The 19,223-nt window shown below is 33.9% G+C and overlaps 4 protein-coding genes across 7 annotated transcripts; 2 read left to right on the top strand and 2 right to left on the bottom strand.

The window, feature by feature from the left end:
• Nucleotides 1-102: 102 nt before the first annotated feature.
• On the top strand, nt 103-1,277 carry LOC105221532 (60S ribosomal protein L27). The gene is made up of 2 exons (XM_011198580.3): nt 103-241; nt 681-1,277. Exon 2 carries the CDS (start codon nt 689-691, stop codon nt 1,094-1,096), a length of 408 nt encoding a protein of 135 aa, XP_011196882.1. The 5' UTR covers nt 103-241; nt 681-688; the 3' UTR covers nt 1,097-1,277.
• A 582-nt stretch (nt 1,278-1,859) lies between these two features.
• On the bottom strand, nt 1,860-5,539 carry LOC105221533 (isocitrate dehydrogenase [NAD] subunit gamma, mitochondrial). 2 transcript variants are annotated; one of them, XM_011198581.3, is made up of 8 exons: nt 5,351-5,539; nt 5,155-5,232; nt 4,393-5,064; nt 4,228-4,335; nt 3,973-4,159; nt 3,826-3,901; nt 2,366-2,777; nt 1,860-2,285 (listed from the first exon to the last, which is right to left on the bottom strand). In XM_011198581.3, exons 1-7 carry the CDS (start codon nt 5,405-5,407, stop codon nt 2,753-2,755), a joined length of 1,203 nt encoding a protein of 400 aa, XP_011196883.2. In that variant the 5' UTR covers nt 5,408-5,539; the 3' UTR covers nt 1,860-2,285; nt 2,366-2,752. The 2 variants fall into 2 exon arrangements, with proteins under 2 accessions (XP_011196883.2, XP_011196884.2); XM_011198582.3 differs by lacking the exon at nt 2,366-2,777.
• A 441-nt stretch (nt 5,540-5,980) lies between these two features.
• Nucleotides 5,981-17,688, top strand: LOC105221535 (anoctamin-1). 3 transcript variants are annotated; one of them, XM_011198584.3, is made up of 17 exons: nt 5,981-6,254; nt 6,330-7,026; nt 10,001-10,400; nt 10,467-10,535; nt 11,183-11,254; nt 11,562-11,722; nt 11,790-11,958; nt 12,034-12,154; nt 12,213-12,324; nt 12,399-12,966; nt 13,022-13,225; nt 13,293-13,551; nt 13,625-13,830; nt 13,889-14,061; nt 14,121-14,226; nt 16,613-16,751; nt 16,821-17,688. In XM_011198584.3, the coding sequence occupies exons 1-17, from the start codon at nt 6,251-6,253 to the stop codon at nt 16,877-16,879; spliced, it is 3,519 nt and encodes a 1,172-aa protein (XP_011196886.2). In that variant the 5' UTR covers nt 5,981-6,250; the 3' UTR covers nt 16,880-17,688. The 3 variants fall into 3 exon arrangements, with proteins under 3 accessions (XP_011196886.2, XP_011196888.2, XP_011196889.2); XM_011198586.3 differs by lacking the exon at nt 11,183-11,254; XM_011198587.3 differs by lacking the exons at nt 5,981-6,254; nt 6,330-7,026 and adding an exon at nt 8,092-8,249.
• On the bottom strand, nt 14,296-15,911 carry LOC105221534 (uncharacterized). Its single transcript, XM_011198583.3, has 4 exons — nt 15,159-15,911; nt 14,926-15,047; nt 14,697-14,859; nt 14,296-14,622 (listed from the first exon to the last, which is right to left on the bottom strand). The coding sequence occupies exons 1-4, from the start codon at nt 15,346-15,348 to the stop codon at nt 14,492-14,494; spliced, it is 606 nt and encodes a 201-aa protein (XP_011196885.1). The 5' UTR covers nt 15,349-15,911; the 3' UTR covers nt 14,296-14,491.
• Nucleotides 17,689-19,223: the final 1,535 nt, after the last annotated feature.

Raw genomic sequence — 19,223 nt, 5'->3', positions numbered from 1 at the left:
ACAAAAAATAATATGGAAAGAGAGAGTACAGAAATAGCAGAATGCTTCTCCTTGCATAAAAACATTTGTTATAAATTTATTTTCATACGTTCATTTTACGTTTACACTGAATACTTTAATGTTGGCAATGCCGCAAAGTGCTGACAACTCGCTGAATGTTGTGACGTTCGTGAAACGTCAAGGCAATGTGGGAAATGTCAACCCGTTTCTCTTTCTCTATATCCGGTCAGCCATAAGACCTGTAAGTGGAATTTTGTGCTTTAAAAGATTTTTTATCGAAAAAATCATGTGAAATATTAAGAAATCGCAACAATTACACAAAATAAATAGTTAAATGAAACTTCAGAGAATGGTTTAGTGTAGTTATTGTAGCGCTTTACATTGATTTTAGCGCGAAAAAAGTGTGTTAAAGAATGTTGTAATTTTTCATAGACAATCGCAGAGTTCAGTGCAATATATAAAGTTTGGTTAAACAAAAATATTGTATAGCGGAGCTTCAATAAAATTGTGTGATTTCTATATTTCACTTGATCGTTTCGTTAATTTGTAAATCAATTTTGACTTGGAATTGTTTATAACGAATTCTTTTCTAAAATTTTCATAATCTTCGCATACGCATCTGCATCTTTAACTAATATAACAACCATATTACGTTGAATGTTTTGGACTGATACCAATAGCCGACAAGATGAGGAAAATTATGAAACAAGGTAAAATCGTAATCGTCCTTAGTGGACGTTACGCAGGTCGTAAAGCCATCATTGTAAAGACTTCGGATGACGGTACACCGGAGAAACCATTCGGACACGCACTCGTCGCTGGTATCGATCGGTATCCACGCAAGGTGACCAAGAAGATGGGCAAGAACAAGTTGAAGAAGAAGTCTAAGGTCAAGCCTTTCTTGAAGGTGTTGAACTACAATCATTTGATGCCCACCCGTTATGCCGTGCACGATATCTCTTTCGAGAAATTGTCGCCAAAGGATCTGAAAGACCCCGTTAAGAAGAAGACACACCGCTTCCAAACGCGCGTCAAGTTCGAATCCACCTACAAAGAGGGCAAGAACAAGTGGTTCTTCCAGAAGCTGCGTTTCTAAGCTAAAACACCATTGGATTACTTGATACGTAGATAAGCCCCTTAATTTTTATACATTTCAAAACATAATTTTATATGTTTTAATTGTGTGGAGAAGAGCAGAAAAGATGTAAGAGTGATACCAGGATGGTAGAATGTTGGAATGCAATCTACAGTCTAAAATAAAGTGGTTCTTAAAAATATGCTTTATAGTTTCTTTTTATTTCATTCCTCGTGCGATTATTTGGTGCATTTGTAATCGCACGTATTAACAATGGTTCTAGTGCGGCAATTTAATTATTTTTTTGTTTGAGAAATACGATTTTTTATTCATCGGAGTGCGTTGACATATGTTTATATGATTTGTTTACGGTTTCAACTCGAGAGATATTCCTTGGGTCTAGGAGTTGGTCATTGTATTAATTATGCTTTGCATACATTTGGGCTGGATTTCATTTGAGAAATGAAATTGTATTCAAAACAAACTCAAAATTTGTCTAAATTAGTAAAACGCATTTTAATACTTTTCTATAAGATCCATTTGTGGTTCCATATTGTAAGATTGTTTTATTAAAAATAGGAAAAGTGTTACGTTTGTGTTCCATTAGCGTTTACGTGACGTTAAATAGAATACTTGATTTATTGGGTTACGGCAGTTCCGATAAATAAATAAATACCTCTTCCTATTACCTTAACTTCTCTTGAATCATTAAGTAGTTTTTAATAATTTAATTTAATAATTATTTCACGACTGAATAACCAAGCAAATTAGTAGATATGGAAAATAATATTGTATACAGTTGCTTTATTGAAACGACCAAAGGTTTTCGCTCATATTTTTCCTCAAATACAATGGTTTAGATTACAATGACATTCTTAATCTTCGGTTTGTTTATAAATAAATAAATTTAAAAAATAAAAATATGTAAAACTTTATGCAATCACTTCACAATCGGCAATCGGTTGAGTAAAAGCAGTCAAAATTTGAAAATTCTAGTACAATTTAAAACTATAAGGAGATGTCACCAAATCAACTTGCATTATGAATAACGCTAAGTTATCTTGTAGGTACTTAATACATTTAAATATTTCGGAAAAGGCTAGTTAAACAAATATTGAGTCAAGCAAACGTTAAAACGCATCACAAAAGCTGCATTAAAATAAGTTTTTGTTTCGATTTGCGCGCCACACTCCAGGTTGCATTATTAAATCTGTAAAAGAATTGAGATTTGAGTTAGCTGCAATGTCTGCCGTGAAATATTAATAATATATAATTTGATGTAGCAATTACCTGCTGCTCCAATAACCTCATACGCTGACACGCAACACAAGAAGTAACAGAGGAGTTTGTGACACGGTTTATCATTAGTAGCGCACAAACGGACCAAGGATTGAACATCAAAGCGGGCACTTAATAAATCGCTTTAATAATATATTGGCAGCTATGCTCAGGCGTCGGATTATGCTTTATAATTTTGATTTAATACCAGGTTGTGGATTTTAATACCAATTGGCTTAGTTGCAGTGAGTTGAATGCTGGCGCCTAACTTTTTTTGTTTGTTTGTGTTAACATAAATATACATAATACATATCAGCAACGGTCACACAGCAACAATAAAAGACCGAGTTTTGTAATTTTTAAACGGCTTAAACTAAGGTACGCTAATTCTTTTCAAACTTAGTCGCAATATTGTCCTTGGGGCCTGTGGTGTGTAGCAGTGCATTGTGTGGGATCCCACAAAACCAGATTTTGTTATTGGTTGACAGTTAAACGGATATCGGATACATGGTGCGGGGCAGGCGGCGTGTAAGTAGATTAATTTTTTTTTGTGATAGAAATTGGCAAAATTAAAAAAAAATATGCATAAACAAGTATAATTTTGAAAATATGATCGAAATTGTATAAGATAAGCATCGGCAAGATGCTGAAAGTACGCTAAATGTATAGGCTGAAAACACAAGCTAGATAGAAAAGCTAAATCCATAGGTGTAATAGAGATACAAAGGCATAAACAATACTACAAATTACTTATCACAAGTGTGTGAGTGTGTGTAAAAATGTGTTTGTGTGTGTGTGTAAAGAGTCTGTTGCACTGGGGTTACTGGGGGGACGTGGTTTCCGGAAAAAGGAAATGTGTATTTGTGGATTCTAAGTGCAGATTCAGCCTACTAAAAATAAACTAAAGTATTAGAAGATAAACAATCCACACCATATAGAGCTGTAATAAGGACTAATTTACAAAAATAAAAAAAAAATTAAAAATATTCACTAATTATACAAGCGGGGTGTTAGTGGTAAATTACTGTTAGCGCTAGAAAAGTTAGATTATAATTAGTAGCAGTAAAATATTAATAAGCAAAGTAAAGTAAATAAATGTAATATGATAACAATAATATAAACAGTACGTAATAAAACAATACAAATAAGTATATAGTGAGCATACGCATAACATATAAGTAAATATATAACAAACATTAACGATTAACTATTCGATGCATATTTACTATTACAAATTAAAATTTATGTGACTTTTTGTTTAAAATATGTGCCTTGCACAATTAAATTAAATTTGCTGAATACAGCTACGTAGATAGTATTTTATATATGCATGCATTGAATAGCTAAACGAAATAAGTACATCGTTAAATAAGAAAATAACATTTCCACAGGCGGACTATACTAATGTACGTAGGTATTTGATAGAGGGTTTAACAGAGTGTATGATTCTTTGGGATGTATAATTGCTTTACCAATTCACGCGCTTCGTGGACAAAATTTTCAGGATATTTTCCACAACATCAGTACTGGAAGCGGTGCCACCCACATCTACATGTGTAAAAGAAAAAAAAAACATATTTGTTTAAATATTATTTGCAGAATTTTCTTAACAATCAAACCTGGTGTGCGAATGCCATCATTAACAAGAGTTTCATATGTTGCCTCATAAATAACACGCGCATGCTCTTTGTGTCCTAAATGATTCAACATAGCAGCGCTGGCTCTTATCATGGCCACTGGATTGGCAATATTTTTTCCAGCAATAGCTGTACCAGTATTACGGGTGCCAGGTTCAAATACAGCGAACTAAATTAGTATTTAAGAGACATTTAGTAATATAATTGCAGAGTTGTACGTTTTTCTATTCAATTTACGTGATCGCCATAGTTGGCACCAGAGAGCAGACCTGCGCCACCAATCAATCCGCAAATAACGTTGGAAACAATGGTGCCATACAAATTGGTCATGTTCATTACATCGAACTGTATGAAAGAAAAGCAGTATTAGTTTTTTCCAAGTCTACGAATGGCAGTGCTTACTTGATGTGGGTTAGACACCAACTGCATGCATGTGTTGTCGATAATCATGTTGTTATGCTCGATTTCAGGATATTCCTTGTGGACATTTTTGGCAACATCAAGGAAAAGACCATCGGACAATTTCATAATGTTGGCCTTGTGTATGGTGGTGACCTTCTTGCGATTGTTCTGGCGCGCATATTCAAATGCATAACGTGCTACACGCTCAGCATTCTCTACCGTAACTACCTTCATGCTCTCAACTACACCGCGCACGGATTCGTGCTCCAACATGGCATACTCACCGTCAGTGTTTTGACGTATCAATACTATATCGATGTTCTTGTGGCGCGAAGGAATACCGGGGTATGCGCGACAATGTACAACATTGACATATAAATCGAGTTCATTACGAATGGCAACATTACGTGAGACCTCATCCAAGCCCTGCGACTTCGTTTCAATATTACCCTTAATGGCGACACCATTACGTTTAATTGAAGTTATGGCATATTCCAAATCGTGATTGCCCTCAGTAGAAGGATCGATGTCTATCACTTCGAAGTCGATGGGTGCGCCGACGAAACTGAAGATCTCGCGAATATAGTGCATTAGTTCGGGACCAATACCACCTCCTGGCAGCATTGTGACCGCGTGACGACCTCCATATTGTGCAGATGGCTTATCAACACCCTAAACAGTCGGATAAACAGTGGTTAACCTCACTTTTTGTTTACATTTTTTATTGGGCAAAAATCAATGGGAAAATTGTCAAGTACTTACGGTCCATTTCTTTTGCAGAGCCGATTTCGTATGGGCCACATCTTCGCCTTTTTCCTTGGTCACCAGTAGGGGATAGCCCTAGAAAAATGTGTAGGGAAATAAAAATTGTTTCTTTGCTTGAAATTTCTTATGTAATTGTATTGTTCGACGTAGAAACCTAATAACCAATATTAGACGAACTTCCTGCCATACTTACACGAGCCAGAAACGGAACCTGATTTTGTAGTAAACGTTGAGTATAACGTAATGCCATTTTATAATTTTTACACTTTTTTCTTAATTACTACAAAAACCAAATAATTTTGCAAAAACTAACTTTGGCAAATCAGATTCGGCAACCGCACTGCTGCTTCAGTGTGAATGTGCTGTTCACAATTGTCAAAATGTGAATGTGTCTTTTATGCCGTTGACTCCAAACTTAATTAATTGGCTTAAGCTCTAAAATTAAATCCCTTATATTAGGATAAATGCATATTATTTTATCACTTTGATAATTAAATTTATGCAACGTTACCTATATAGAAAGAATCTGAATATATAACAAACAATAAAATAACAAAAAAAATTATTAATCCAATATACGAATGTCTATTTTTTGCTGAATTCAATGATTACCTTTTATAGAGCTTTCATATAAGAATTTTTGCCAATAAAGTAGAATTCCAGCGATCAATCAGGAACATGGTGAATCGAAGAAACATATTAAATAAAACCTTCACGTTTTTATTTGTTACTTCTGATGTTAATATTCCATTTAGATTTGTTTACGTTTCATAATAATTTTGGGTATTTTTCGATTTGGCTTGTCAACCCTTACAACCTGCTGTTTCTGTTTCAGTGCTTCGCAGAATCTGAATTTGTTTGGATGTGATTTTGTGCAAGATTCTGTGGTCGGGTTTCGGTTGAAAAAAAGTTTACTAATTGTGATACGTTCAAAGTAATGGTGTAATTGCAGGAGCTTGAATTGGTTTTCCAGCATATATCGTAATTTAAACAAATCAAAGTTCATATTAGAGAATTCAACGCAATGGGAAATCAAATTTTATGATGACCTGGCATAAATGACATATTTAGTACCAGCTATTTATTTGCAAGAATGCGTGCGTTTCAAATGATTATTGGCTAGCTATGTTGCCAAAAGTGCAAAATTATTTGTATAACAATTCTAATTTTAGAAACCGACGAGGAGGATGCAATTGGCAGAGATTCAAATACACCTGCCAAACATATACAAACATTGCAGACAGATGAATCGTACGAATTATACGCAACCAAGACAACCGCATCGCTGGAAACTCCACCAACTACGCCAGCTGAAAACAGCGAGGCCAGCTTAAACACCGATAATCATAATACGAGAGAAAACCGCAAGTTTCGCAACGATATCGACAATGACGATCATACGTCAGCATACTCACAATCGGAACCCGATGAAGATTCAAGCCTGGTTTTTTTCAGCGAAGGCGATCTACCGGCAGTCGCGTTTGAGCCACCGTACACAGCGCCTCTTGCACCATTGCTTACACCGAAAGAGTGGCGGAGAAAACAGAGTATTAAAGAAAAAGAGGGCAGTACGCGTAGGCCAAAAAACAATATAAAAAGTAAACGCCGATCGGCGGTAGTAGCTTCCAAAGAAAGATTTAAAAGTTACGATAGTCTCTGTGAGATGTTTTTACAGAATGAGCGATATGCAAGTGCATCTGGAGATGCAGGTAGTGAGCTAGGCATCGAAACGTATGATAAAGATAATGTGAATGGAAGAGGCAAATGCCATGGCAATGGTGATGATTTTGTTGTTGGTGAATGCTTTGAACTTGATGATACGCTACTACGGAGCAATGAAGGACGTGACTATACAAAAGCTGATAAAAGGTGAGACTACATTTGCAAAATTTTGCTCTCATGTACGTTTTGTTTATATGACAGCTCATTTTAAAGTATAAGCGCATAAATAAGATAATGCAAAACGCAACTTTTGGTGTTAGTTTGATGACGAATTCAAATATGCCTATAAGTATTTTTCTTATTAAATTGTTGATTGTACATTCATACATATACATATTTTTAGTAAAATACTCTTGAGACATAGAACCCATGTGGTTTTTAGTCGTCAATATTTGCAATGAGATGAGTAATTTATAAAAAAATACTTTCCAACAATTATTAGGAAATAACATTATGCTAAATAAATAGATATTATAAAAATATTATTCTAGATAAAATTAAACAGTAAACGTTTCTAAAACTTATTTATAGGTTGTTTTCAAACTCTTTTAGAAGAATGTCCATTGCGAACGGGAATGTTATAATACGAGTCTAGTAAACATACATATGTAAATAGGGCTTATCAGCACCATGTTATAATTAAAGTCATCCATAATAACGTAAACATATTTATCTTTCAAAATTAAGAATTTTTTGCATATAAAAGTATAAGATTACATTGGGAAAAGTTTAGTTATTTATATTACAACTGAATATTTTTAATTAATTCATTCGTTCTACTGTTTATTATACAGAATTGTTTTATGATAATGAATAAATATATATTTTTTATCATTTTAGTATTACATAGTCGTTGGTGGTATAAAATTATATAATTACGTATAGCCTAAATACAAATGGTAGAAAAGAAAAGAAACCGGAAAAATAATAAAATATATCTAAACTTCCTTTATATGTTTGTGTGTGTTTTGAAACACATAACAAAGAGCAGTTCACTAAATTTGCGTTCAGTCAGTCATTACTTGACAATATATTACTTACTTACCGGCGAGAGTAAATGGACAGACGTTGTGTTACCGTCTGTACTAACAGCTGTTTCTAAAGGCTAATGTTTCCATTAGCTTGACTCATAATTACTTATGTGCCTATAAGAATATGCCGACTTGCATATATTACTCATACATACATACATATTTTTAGATGCTTAAAAAGCGTGCGCGCTTCGCTCTTCCGCTGAGTGGGGTCGATTGAAGCTGTGCAGCGCTATTTGGCGTCCAGAGAATATATACATTTTATCAGTCTGCGGTGAAACGTCGTGTTTAACGGTGATATGTGTGAGATTACGATTTCTTTGTGAACGCAGCGCGAGTGTAAGCTTATCCCCTTATGTGTACATAATTAATTAACTAAATGAAATACGTCTAGATGTAATCATAGTTAGATAATTTTTTGATTTTTGAGGCAAAACTCTATGAAAATATTTCATCATATTTCATATCAACATACTTACATATATATATGAAATATTAATATATAAAAATCCCACTCATATCGCTAATTGCTGCTTACATAAATACGTTTATATACATATATGTATGTATGTATGTATGTATATGTAGTTATGCCTTCCGACTTATGTCCAACTCACAATTCACATTTACTGTATTAATCATCGACTCTCAGTGCCGTGAATGCTAATTAAAACAAAGTAAAAGTAATTGTAAGACGAAAGAGTACGTAAATGGAGCCTTGAGTTGCGGCTTTTTGTGTTTGCCAACAGTCGATATATTAAAATTTTTGTACGATTTAGCAGTTGAATAAATTTTGCACATTATGTAAATGTGTGCTATTTTTCCTGGTACTAAATATTTTCTTCGTTGTTATTTATTATTTATAGATTTTTGTTTTTGTTGTATCATCTGTGTCGGCTCAGTAGATGTGTGTTTATTTACTGTGTGTTAGCACGCCTCCGCGTTTACCCTCTTTGTTTTGTGTCAATTTTTATTTGAAGAGAAAGAAAACTATTCGAAAGATAAATTTATATTTCTTTGCTTATTTTTTGATAAATTGTATTTTTACGAATTTCATACAAGTCATTGCATATAAATATATTAATATAAATATTTTTTTTATGCATTAACGCAAGAATAAGCACTCCAATTACTTTATTGCATTATTTTTGCTTGGAACAAATATATACATATATGTATGTATACATTTATATATACGCAGCTTATCAATATGGAATTTAAATTTGAAAGCAATTAAATTTAAACATGATTAGCGTTATCTTATGTGAAGAAATAACGCTTAAGGACCATCATCGTTGTACACATTAAAGCGTATCCGTAAGAGCAATAAAACTATTTGAACTGTTTCGCACGTTGTGCTTGTGGTATGAACCTGTTGCATTCTTTGGGTTGTGTAGTACTCGTGGAGCATTTTTAGTATTGTGCCTGCCTTCTTTGCGAATATATGTAATACATATACATATTATGTATATATGTTTCATGACGAATATAGGTTATTGTATGCTTCGTGAAATGTGTTATTTGTGCATAAATATGTAACTTGGCAGACAGGCGTCCTACAGAATTAAAATATGTCATGGAAAGAACATTAATGGTATGTTAGTTAGGCATGGATAGTTTGACTGAACTCTTTGATACCTAAATAATATGTATGCTCAACACGCTAGTTGGGTTATTAAAAGCATGCGTGACAATTCTGTAAAAAAATATATAATTATATTATTAAATATATGTATGTATGTGCATTTGTTACATGGTGGGTATATAATAAACTAAATAAGGCTACACTATGGCCCAGTGAACATATTAAAATTGTTATCACAGTATGCTTCGATGTCTGGCGACACACCCTGGGTGTTAGAATTTAATGGCATATTGACACACTTCTGTATAAGCTTTAAATCCCATAGTAGAAATGTGTCGAAGGAAAGAGAGTGGAGTGTGTAGTTTGGTAATAGCATTTGAGAAATTTGCGAAAATTTTAATTTCATTGTTAGTTTATGTAGGCCTGTGGGTAGTCTGCACCCTAGACGGGCAATGTTTAGCATATCGTAAATCTATCGTTACTAGTAATAACTGTTTTTTTGCAGAAAACTTCAGCACACAACGAGTTTGACACTCGATGCAGAGACATCGCGCCATCAACGCAACAAATCAGCCAAAATTAATCGCCATTTCAGACGTAATATTAGTTCAAATAACAATAGCTCAAAGTATACAACACCGTTAGCGCCAATGACTGATGATATTTTAGAAAATAATTTTGTAAATGAAGAAGACTGCTGCCCGCCAATAAAATACAATGAAACACTTTTCTTTGCGGATGGTGGGCGTTCAATTGATTTTGTGCTTGCCTACAAAGTGGATCCGGAACCAAGCCAAGAGGCGATTAATGCACACAAGCGTTTTAAATACGAAGCCAATCTCTTGCAACATGGACTACAAATGGAAGTGGATTACAAGGAGCAGCAGCATATACATTTTGTGAAGGTAAACAAAGAAAAAAATATATTTATGTATATAATAGTTGCTAAATTAATTTGTTATTTGCTATAGATACATGCGCCATTGGACGTTTTACGTCGCTATGCTGAAATTCTAAAGCTGCGTATGCCTATGAAGGAGGTAAGACAAAGTTAGTGGTTTTTTATAGATATTGAAAAGAAATGTTATGTTTTTTGTTAGACAATACCTAATTACAAACATATGGGTATACAAACATATAAATATGAAAAAAGTACATTGCCGTGAAAATATTTTACTTAAATAATAGTTTTTTTTTCAACTGTGAGGTGCGCCTGGATGTTTTTGTTAGAAAATGTGTTCTACAGTCGCGTGCTCAACATAATGCTATAAAAAATATTATAATCGATTTGAAATATAATAATACTTTTAAATTTTGTTGTAAAATTGTATTAGTAAACTAAGCTTAAAATGTGGTATGAAATGTATATTTTAATACTTATAAATCAATATTTATATACATTTTATATGTAATTTGCTTACTTTTTAAATCTTCGTTCTTTTCATTTTCAGCAATTGTATGTAGAATTTATATATACTTATTGTGTAGGTAAAAGATAAAAAACAGTCGAATGGCTTGTTAATCCCAATGTAGTTTACCAATTTTAGAGACCACAAATATATTATGCAAGTCTTTAATACCGTTATTATTATACATGCTATAGTTAATAAGCATTTCATATATTTAAAAAAATTACTTCCTCATTTCACATAAAATTTAATTTATTTTTAATGCACTACTATTGCAGGATCTTTGTAGTACCACAGTTTACAGCAAATACAGTCGTTTGCTACATGCAGCGCAATATCTCTCACGAAAGGTCTGAATTACATACGTACATAGCAAAAAAATGCTGCATTAATTTCAAAAAGAACGCATCTAACTATTGGCTCTTACTTCCAAACCTTTCACTGGCTTCTGCTCACTTCGGTTATTCTGTATTTGTATATAAAAATGCGGCTTATAAGTTTTTATAACTGTTTTAAGAATACATATTTTTTTATTTTTAAAATTAATTTTTAAAATATTGTGGCTGGTCTTTGCTGCTTATTTAAACTTTGTTCTGCTCCACTAATCGCATACAGTTAGCCAAGTGGTCAATTAAATATTTATAATTATATTTATAGATACCCGGTATGTCTGCCGTGAATCGCTCAACTCGAAGCGCCTTCTCTAGTCTCAAAAGTGTTGTGCAATTCTTTCTGCGTCATATATTTGTGGATGAACGAGTTTTCCCGCGTCGTGCGTACCGCTTCACCGCCATCTACAGCCGTGATAAAGAGTATTTGTGAGTTAGAAATGATTTTTTTTATGTAATGATATTTTCATTATAATTTTTATATTTTCTAATACAGATTCGATATACATCATCGTTGTTTCTTCACAAATTCAGTGCGTTCGCGTATCGTGCAGTTTATATTGGATCGGCAATATTTCGATAATCACGAAAAGGATCCGCGTGCATTCGGCATTGATCGCTTGGTGGAGTCGAATGTTTATTGCGCTGCTTATCCGTTGCATGATGTGAGTTTTAATTAAAAAAAAAAAATATTATTCTATAATATTCATTTAATTGTAATTACACTTTCTTAATTTCAGGGCGAAATCACAGAAAAAGGTACAATGCGTGAAGCTCTCTATACACATTGGGCGTCAGTCAAGAAATGGTATCGCTACCAACCGCTTGATTATGTCAAGGAATATTTTGGCGTGAAAATCGGTATGTTTCTCATTTCTATTTCTATTCATTTCCAGTTACTAATTAAAGTTCATTAAAGGTCTGTACTTCGCTTGGTTGGGCTTCTACACTTACATGCTCTTGCTTGCCTCACTGATTGGCATCATTTGTTTTGTGTATTCATTGATAACATTGAAGGATTATGTGCCAGTGTATGTACACTTTTACCGTTACTAATCACAACAAACACTGTTGTAATACTATTTTTTCACATTTCCACACACAGCCAAGACGTTTGCTTCAATGAGCGCACTCATAACCTCACTATGTGTCCCCTTTGTGATCGTTGCGATTTTTGGTACCTCAAGGAGACATGTTTTTATGCCAAAATCACCTACCTCTTCGATAATCCCAGTACTGTGTTCTTTGCTGTCTTCATGTCCTTTTGGGCCACACTCTTTTTGGAGTTATGGAAACGTTATTCGGCGGAGATTACGCACCGTTGGGATTTAACTGGCTTCGATGTGCACGAGGAGCACCCACGTCCCGAGTATCTATCGCGTTTGGGTCATGTGAAAAACACACGTACGCGCATTGACTACGTCACGAATATACAAGAGCCAGTAGTGCCATTTTGGCGCATGAAATTTCCTGCCACTATTCTAAGCGTTTCGGTTGTTTTTCTCTTGATACTTTTGGCTTTCGTTGCGCTTGTTGCGGTGGTAGTGTATCGCATGTCCATGATGGGCACGTACAAATGGAATTCTAGCTCGATGACTACTTCGAGTGCCATCATGTTGACCACAGCTTCGGCAGCGTTCGTCAACTTGTGTCTGCTCTATTTGCTGAACTATGTAAGTTGTGAGATTCGAAAAATCTAACGATTAGCTAATATTGTTTCCTTATCAGGTGTACACACAACTCGCAGAGTACCTGACTGAGAAGGAAATGTGGCGCACACAAACACAATTCGACGATTCATTGACACTGAAGATTTATCTACTGCAGTTTGTAAATTATTATGCCTCCATATTTTACATTGCATTTTTCAAGGGTAAATTCGTAGGGCATCCGGGAAAATACAACATGATATTTGATTATCGACAAGAGGAGGTAATTTTTATACCAAATTTAATTATATTTCTGTTATACAACATCTTAAACGTTTTGCTCATTCTAGTGTTCCTCCGGCGGATGCTTAACAGAGCTCTGTATACAGCTGGCAATCATAATGATTGGAAAACAAGCTTTTAACACCATATTGGAGGTGATAATGCCAAAGGTATGGCGAAAAATCATGGCCATACAAGTTGGTCTATCGCGTTTGTTCAGCAGTAAGACTCAAGATATAAACAAGGAGAAGGTGGAACGTTATTTGCGTGATTTAAAATTACTCGATTGGGGTCCACGCAGCTTATTTCCGGAGTACTTGGAAATGAGTAAGTGTAACCGGTTTTCCTGTGCATGACTGTTTCAATAATACATAACCTAAAATTGTGTTTATACTTGTAGTTTTGCAGTATGGCTTCGTTACGCTGTTCGTGGCCGCTTTTCCTTTGGCGCCTTTTTTTGCGTTACTTAACAATATTTTCGAAATGCGCTTGGATGCGAAAAAGTTGCTGGCCAACCACAGGCGTCCTGTTTCACAACGTGTGCGTGATATTGGTGTTTGGTATCGCATATTGGACAGCATAGGCAAACTGAGCGTCATAAGCAATGTGAGTGAAAAATAAATGTTTATTTTCTTTTCTAATTCCTAATCGTTGACTTCTGCAGGGCTTCATCATTGCTTTTACATCCGACTTCATACCGCGTCTAGTTTATCGTGCTAGTTCCGAGGGTCATACGCTTGCTGGCTATTTGAATTCTACATTATCCGAATATAATATAACGGAATCGGATAATTTGCGTAGTTTAGCTGGTGATGGCTCGAATATAAAAACATGCTTGTAAGCTCTTTCAATTAACGTTTGATTTGCACTTGATCTACATTATTATGCTTTCTTAGTTATGCTGATTATCGAGAACCGCCGACATCGCCGCAAAAGTATACCTTAACAAGTAAATTTTATGTCATACTCGCCTGTCGTTTGGCTTTCGTTGTGGTATTTGAGGTGAGTTGAAAGAGAGTATGTATACAGATATCTAGAATACGTATATAAGATAGTATTTAAATGACTATATTTCTAACTATGTTTCCCAAGAGCACTGTTTTATTTATTTTGGCAGTTTTACATTTTTTATATTAAAGTTTTTCAATTTTTTTGCTAAATAAATGCATTTTTAAATGAACAACACGCCCATAACCAAAATTGTTGTTTCATCGTGCTAACAAACGCTGCAAATATTGCCGAAATTCGCGACGAATCTACGACAAATTTAAACTTTAACATGCTGATAGAGCCCAGCTGCTTCCACAATACTCTCCTGTAGTGTACGATTCTCATTGACCGTTGCCTTGAGCATTTTGTATAGTGCCGAGATGCCGAATAAAGAGAGCGCATTGAAAACTGTATAAAGTAATTGTTTAATATATGAGAATGCAAATGTTTGTGGAGACATTTTTGAATTTCGCTGATTTTACCCATAAATACGCCGAAAATCACACTGTGTACAATGCGTCGATCCAATGCAATTTCCTCTTCGAATTCATTCATTTTAATTTCCATGAATACAAATACGGCTATCTCAATACCAATCGAGATCGAGGTGTTAATCAGCCAGGGAGCAATGCAAACAAGACGTTGCTGCGAGAATTCAGGATCAAATGTCAAAATGTTTTCTGAAACGATTATGGTTTGTAGTAGTCTTACCTTTCTTATACCATCCATGAGTATGGAAGCAACAACTAAATTGATCAAGGATTTTATCCAAATTGTAACTGCCAATACCATATAGAAGGCGTTGGAGAAATTATGAACGAGTACATAGTCAACTGCAGAAAAGTAGAAATTCGTAAATTTTATTCTTTTATAAATTAAAATCATTTTGTCTTTGGTGCTCTTTGTACAAACAAAAAATAACGGTGATCGCCCTCAAAACTCACCAACTATTGCAATGAAATTACTTAACGGACTTAATATTTTGACTTCATCCTGCGGCCAATACGACACCTGCACGTAGTCGGTCCATAGGTAGTAGGAGCAAAGTGCCAGCGTGCATAAGCCCACGATGATATCAAAGCCGGCAACAACAATGCCAAATGAACGTAAGCTGAAACAATTGAAACGTTTCATGTTGGACGGACACTGTGGTGGCGCTGGTGTTGTTGCTGCTGCTGCTGCACTTTCGTCAAAGTCCGGCGCAAAAGTATACGAACGTATCTCACAAAGCGATTTGAGAAAATCCACTTTAATTGTTTTTTATAAAATTTAAATGTTATTCCATTCAAAAATATTTGAAAATATTTATTGCTTTTGACGCGTTGTTGACGCTTTGACGTTTCCGATTGCACTGAATTAAAGTATACCCATTGTATTTGCCACGACTTGAAGTGACATGACTCTGCTGCTGCAGACGGCTAATTTTATTTAGTTTAGTCCGCTTGCGGCATGCCACTTGTCGCCGTTGCATTGTTGAGTGATTAGCGCCTGTATGCGGCGGCAGAGGCTACGTAGATGCAGCGAAAGTGCTAAAGTTTAATGATCTGACACAGTTCCAAGCAGGGCCAATTAAGAGGCGTTGCCGCTGGGCGGGATTAAGTAAGGTGGTGTGTCGCTTGCAACATGCTGCAAAAACCATATTTAATACATGTGCTTTAGGATGGGATTTTAAAAGGTTTTGATTTTGAAATTTCAAGACATTTTTGAAACGAAATTTTTTTTTATATTTTTATATTTTTTACTTTTTGATATTTTTATTACAAGCTTAGTATTCGAAAATGGTAATTCTGAAAATTTTAATGAGTTCTTCTATACAATTTCGATTTATTTTCTTTTTGTTAAATTCTTGTTTATTAAATTTTTTTTGTGTTATTACATTTTTTTAGCATAATTCTACCCTCTTTAGTTGCAACTGTGCCCACTAGACAGTGGCCTTAATAACTGTTGAAGGCGAAATTAAAGCTGCTACCACAAAAACAATTTTAAGCTCAAGAAACTTATTTTTTTACTTAAACACACTTTTAGGCATTGTCTTGTGTCGAAATAAGTAATTGTCATATTATAAATTGATTTGTTTCGAAACCGTTAACAATCAATAACACCATCTCTCCAACCAACCTCTTTCCTTAATACATTTAAATGCACTTTTACGTCTTCATGCTTAGCACATGACCCCATTTTCCGCAATGAACACCGAAAACCAGGCTAAACATTTTGGTTTGAAGAGTACTTGCTTTGCAACATTGAATTTATATTATTTGAACAACAAAAATGCAATAAGAAACAAAAAAAAATAAAATTTAAAATTGTTAAATTTTAAATTATTATTATTTTCACTTATAATTATCTGGAAAATTTGTATTATTTTTTCATTTTATTATATTCAATTGTGTTATAGAATTTCGTTGCGCTTGTTATGATTTTGGTGCGCTGGTGTATACCCGATATGAGCGTTGAGTTGCGCGATCAGATACGACGTGAAGTTTATCTCACTAATGAAATAATTATTGCCAAGGAAGCGGAGCGTGCGCGTTTAGGTGAGTTTGTTTCTATAAAATATGTGGGAAGAATCTTGAATTTTTAATCAAATTCTTTCATTATTACAGGATTAGATAGACGCAGTTGCTCCGCCTGTGGACATGATTACCGTGCGGACACAATGTGAAGTGCACAAAAACAAAGAATCTTCCTCGCAGCGGCATCTCTTTATATTTAAGTAAAAAGTCACAAATATTACTCCGTGAAATAAAATATATTTTTTAAAAGAATATTGAACTGAAGAAAGAAAGAGATAAAGTTATGCCTGTCTTGCGTTTAGTAAATTTTAACTTTTTCAGAGAAAACTGTATATAGTATTTAGTAACGAAAAATCTCCAAAACTAAGAATCGGTGCTTTGAAAGTGCTTCAGATCTATGTTAAATCCTATGCCTTTACAATCTCATATAATTACACACATACATACGTATTTATTTAGACTGCAATTATAATACATTTTTATTTGCATCTAGTTCATTATCACGAAGCAATTTCGGAACAGATTTATATCTGCTCTAAGCTTTAAATTTTTTTTATCAGCTTACTCAGGTGCTTAAAAAATCTCAGTGTGCATGTATAAAGTTTAATTGGTAAAACACTCACTATTAGCATTATTTAAGCATACAACTAGGTTAAGTAGGCAAGATATGTCATTGTGTTTCCATACAATTTATTTGCTTGTCACTAGAAACAAAAACTATTTATCCTTAAATCTCAAAATATTTCTGTCATGAAAATAAAAAAGTTTTAAATATGTTCCTATTCTAGCTAAAATATACATTGCTATATATTTCTTAAAGATCCAACTCAATACTAACTGTAGTTGAATTCTTCGAACAATGAATGAACATTTAGTGGTTTTACAAATATTTAACTGAGACTGCTTTGAAATGAAAGTGCTTCATTGTACTATAAAATGTACGAAAAAAGCTGTAAAATATCAACATTTTCATTAATTACAGTAATATTACTGTACATTTGCTTAGTTAGTTTTGTATATTAATTAATTACTATGTAAAGTTGTTGAAAGTAAAATGTTTTCATTTTAATTTAAGGGTGAAAGTTTTGTTGAATATCTAATTCTATGATATTATTGACTTAATTATTTAACTTAAATATTATTAAAAAAAAGTTTAAATGTTTTGTGATAAATTAGATATTATTTATGTTGAAATAAATTTTCATTGAATAAAAATATTTAATTATTTCGTGTTATTATTTATATATGTATATGTAAATTTATTATGTATAAGCTATATAAGAATATATGATTTATTGGTACTTAAAAAAGTTAATTTATATAATTTAAGAAAAATATAATTTTTTTTACTTGGAGAAGAATTCAATAAGTTTTTATACACACTTAATATGTACTACGATTACTGTAAGTTCTATGAAATTTGACAGTTATCACTAAAATTGCATAGATTCCAAAAAATTTAGTAAAAGACAACTATTCAAACTAACTATTTTGCTTGTTGGGTAAATGCTTAAAGTTAAAAAAATACCGCTCTGCATATAATATGCCAACGGCGGAATTTTTGAGAGCAACAAGCATAAGTGACAGCTGCATTTCAGCACTTAGGAAATTACTCAAATGCCATTCCGTTAATTACACATACACGCACGTTTACACACATACATACACTTGCTAGAAGCGCCAGTAGAAATGCATAAATTCCTTATAAACAACGCTTTGTTGTTGTTTTTATTGTTGTTGATGACGCTATCGGGCTGCCGTAAGCCCCTTTACGTATACTATTGCATTTGAGTTCATTGCCGCCTTTGAAAAGGAAAATAAAAAAAAAGATACTCACTGTTGTTGTTGTTTACTGTTGGTAGTGCTAACGGCGAATTGACGCCATCATCTAGCACATGCTATGCCATATAATGACGTCAACAATTGTAGGCTGTCGTATTCTCTGTAGTGTTGTTGTAATGTTTGTCGCCAATGTTGAGAGTTCGCCGCGTTTGACTCGCTGTTGCCTCTTGTGCTTTAATGTGGTCGGTTTTTTTTTGTTTGGCGAATTTCGATGGCGTTGTTGATGAGTGCACGCTTTTCTATAATAATTTGTTGTCAGTTCTTTGGGGTTCAAAAAATTCTAAAGGCTATTCACACTCATACATACGATATGTACATAGATGGATTTGGAGTTTGGCCAATTCTTTGTTACATTCTATCATTTTAAATCTCTTATTAAGCGATCATTTTGGATACTAATAAACAACTCTTCCAATGCAAACCAGTGGTAATACATACATTTTGAGGGTCCAAGATTTTTCGGTTCTCAACTACACTCAAAAATCTTAGCAAAGGTTCAAGTATTTTTTCATTTTATCCCTCGAAAATTATTCAAAATGTCTTCAACGCATACTTTTAGGAGCTTATACCTATGAAATCATATGCAATTGAAATTTTCCTAGAGTGTTAGCTATCCTGACGCACGCAGACGCGCTACACACAGCAAATTCA

This window comes from Zeugodacus cucurbitae, chromosome 2 (assembly GCF_028554725.1).
Source record: "Zeugodacus cucurbitae isolate PBARC_wt_2022May chromosome 2, idZeuCucr1.2, whole genome shotgun sequence".
In the NCBI taxonomy this organism is placed as follows: domain Eukaryota; kingdom Metazoa; phylum Arthropoda; class Insecta; order Diptera; family Tephritidae; genus Zeugodacus; species Zeugodacus cucurbitae.
This window is presented reverse-complemented; position numbering and strand designations above follow the sequence as displayed.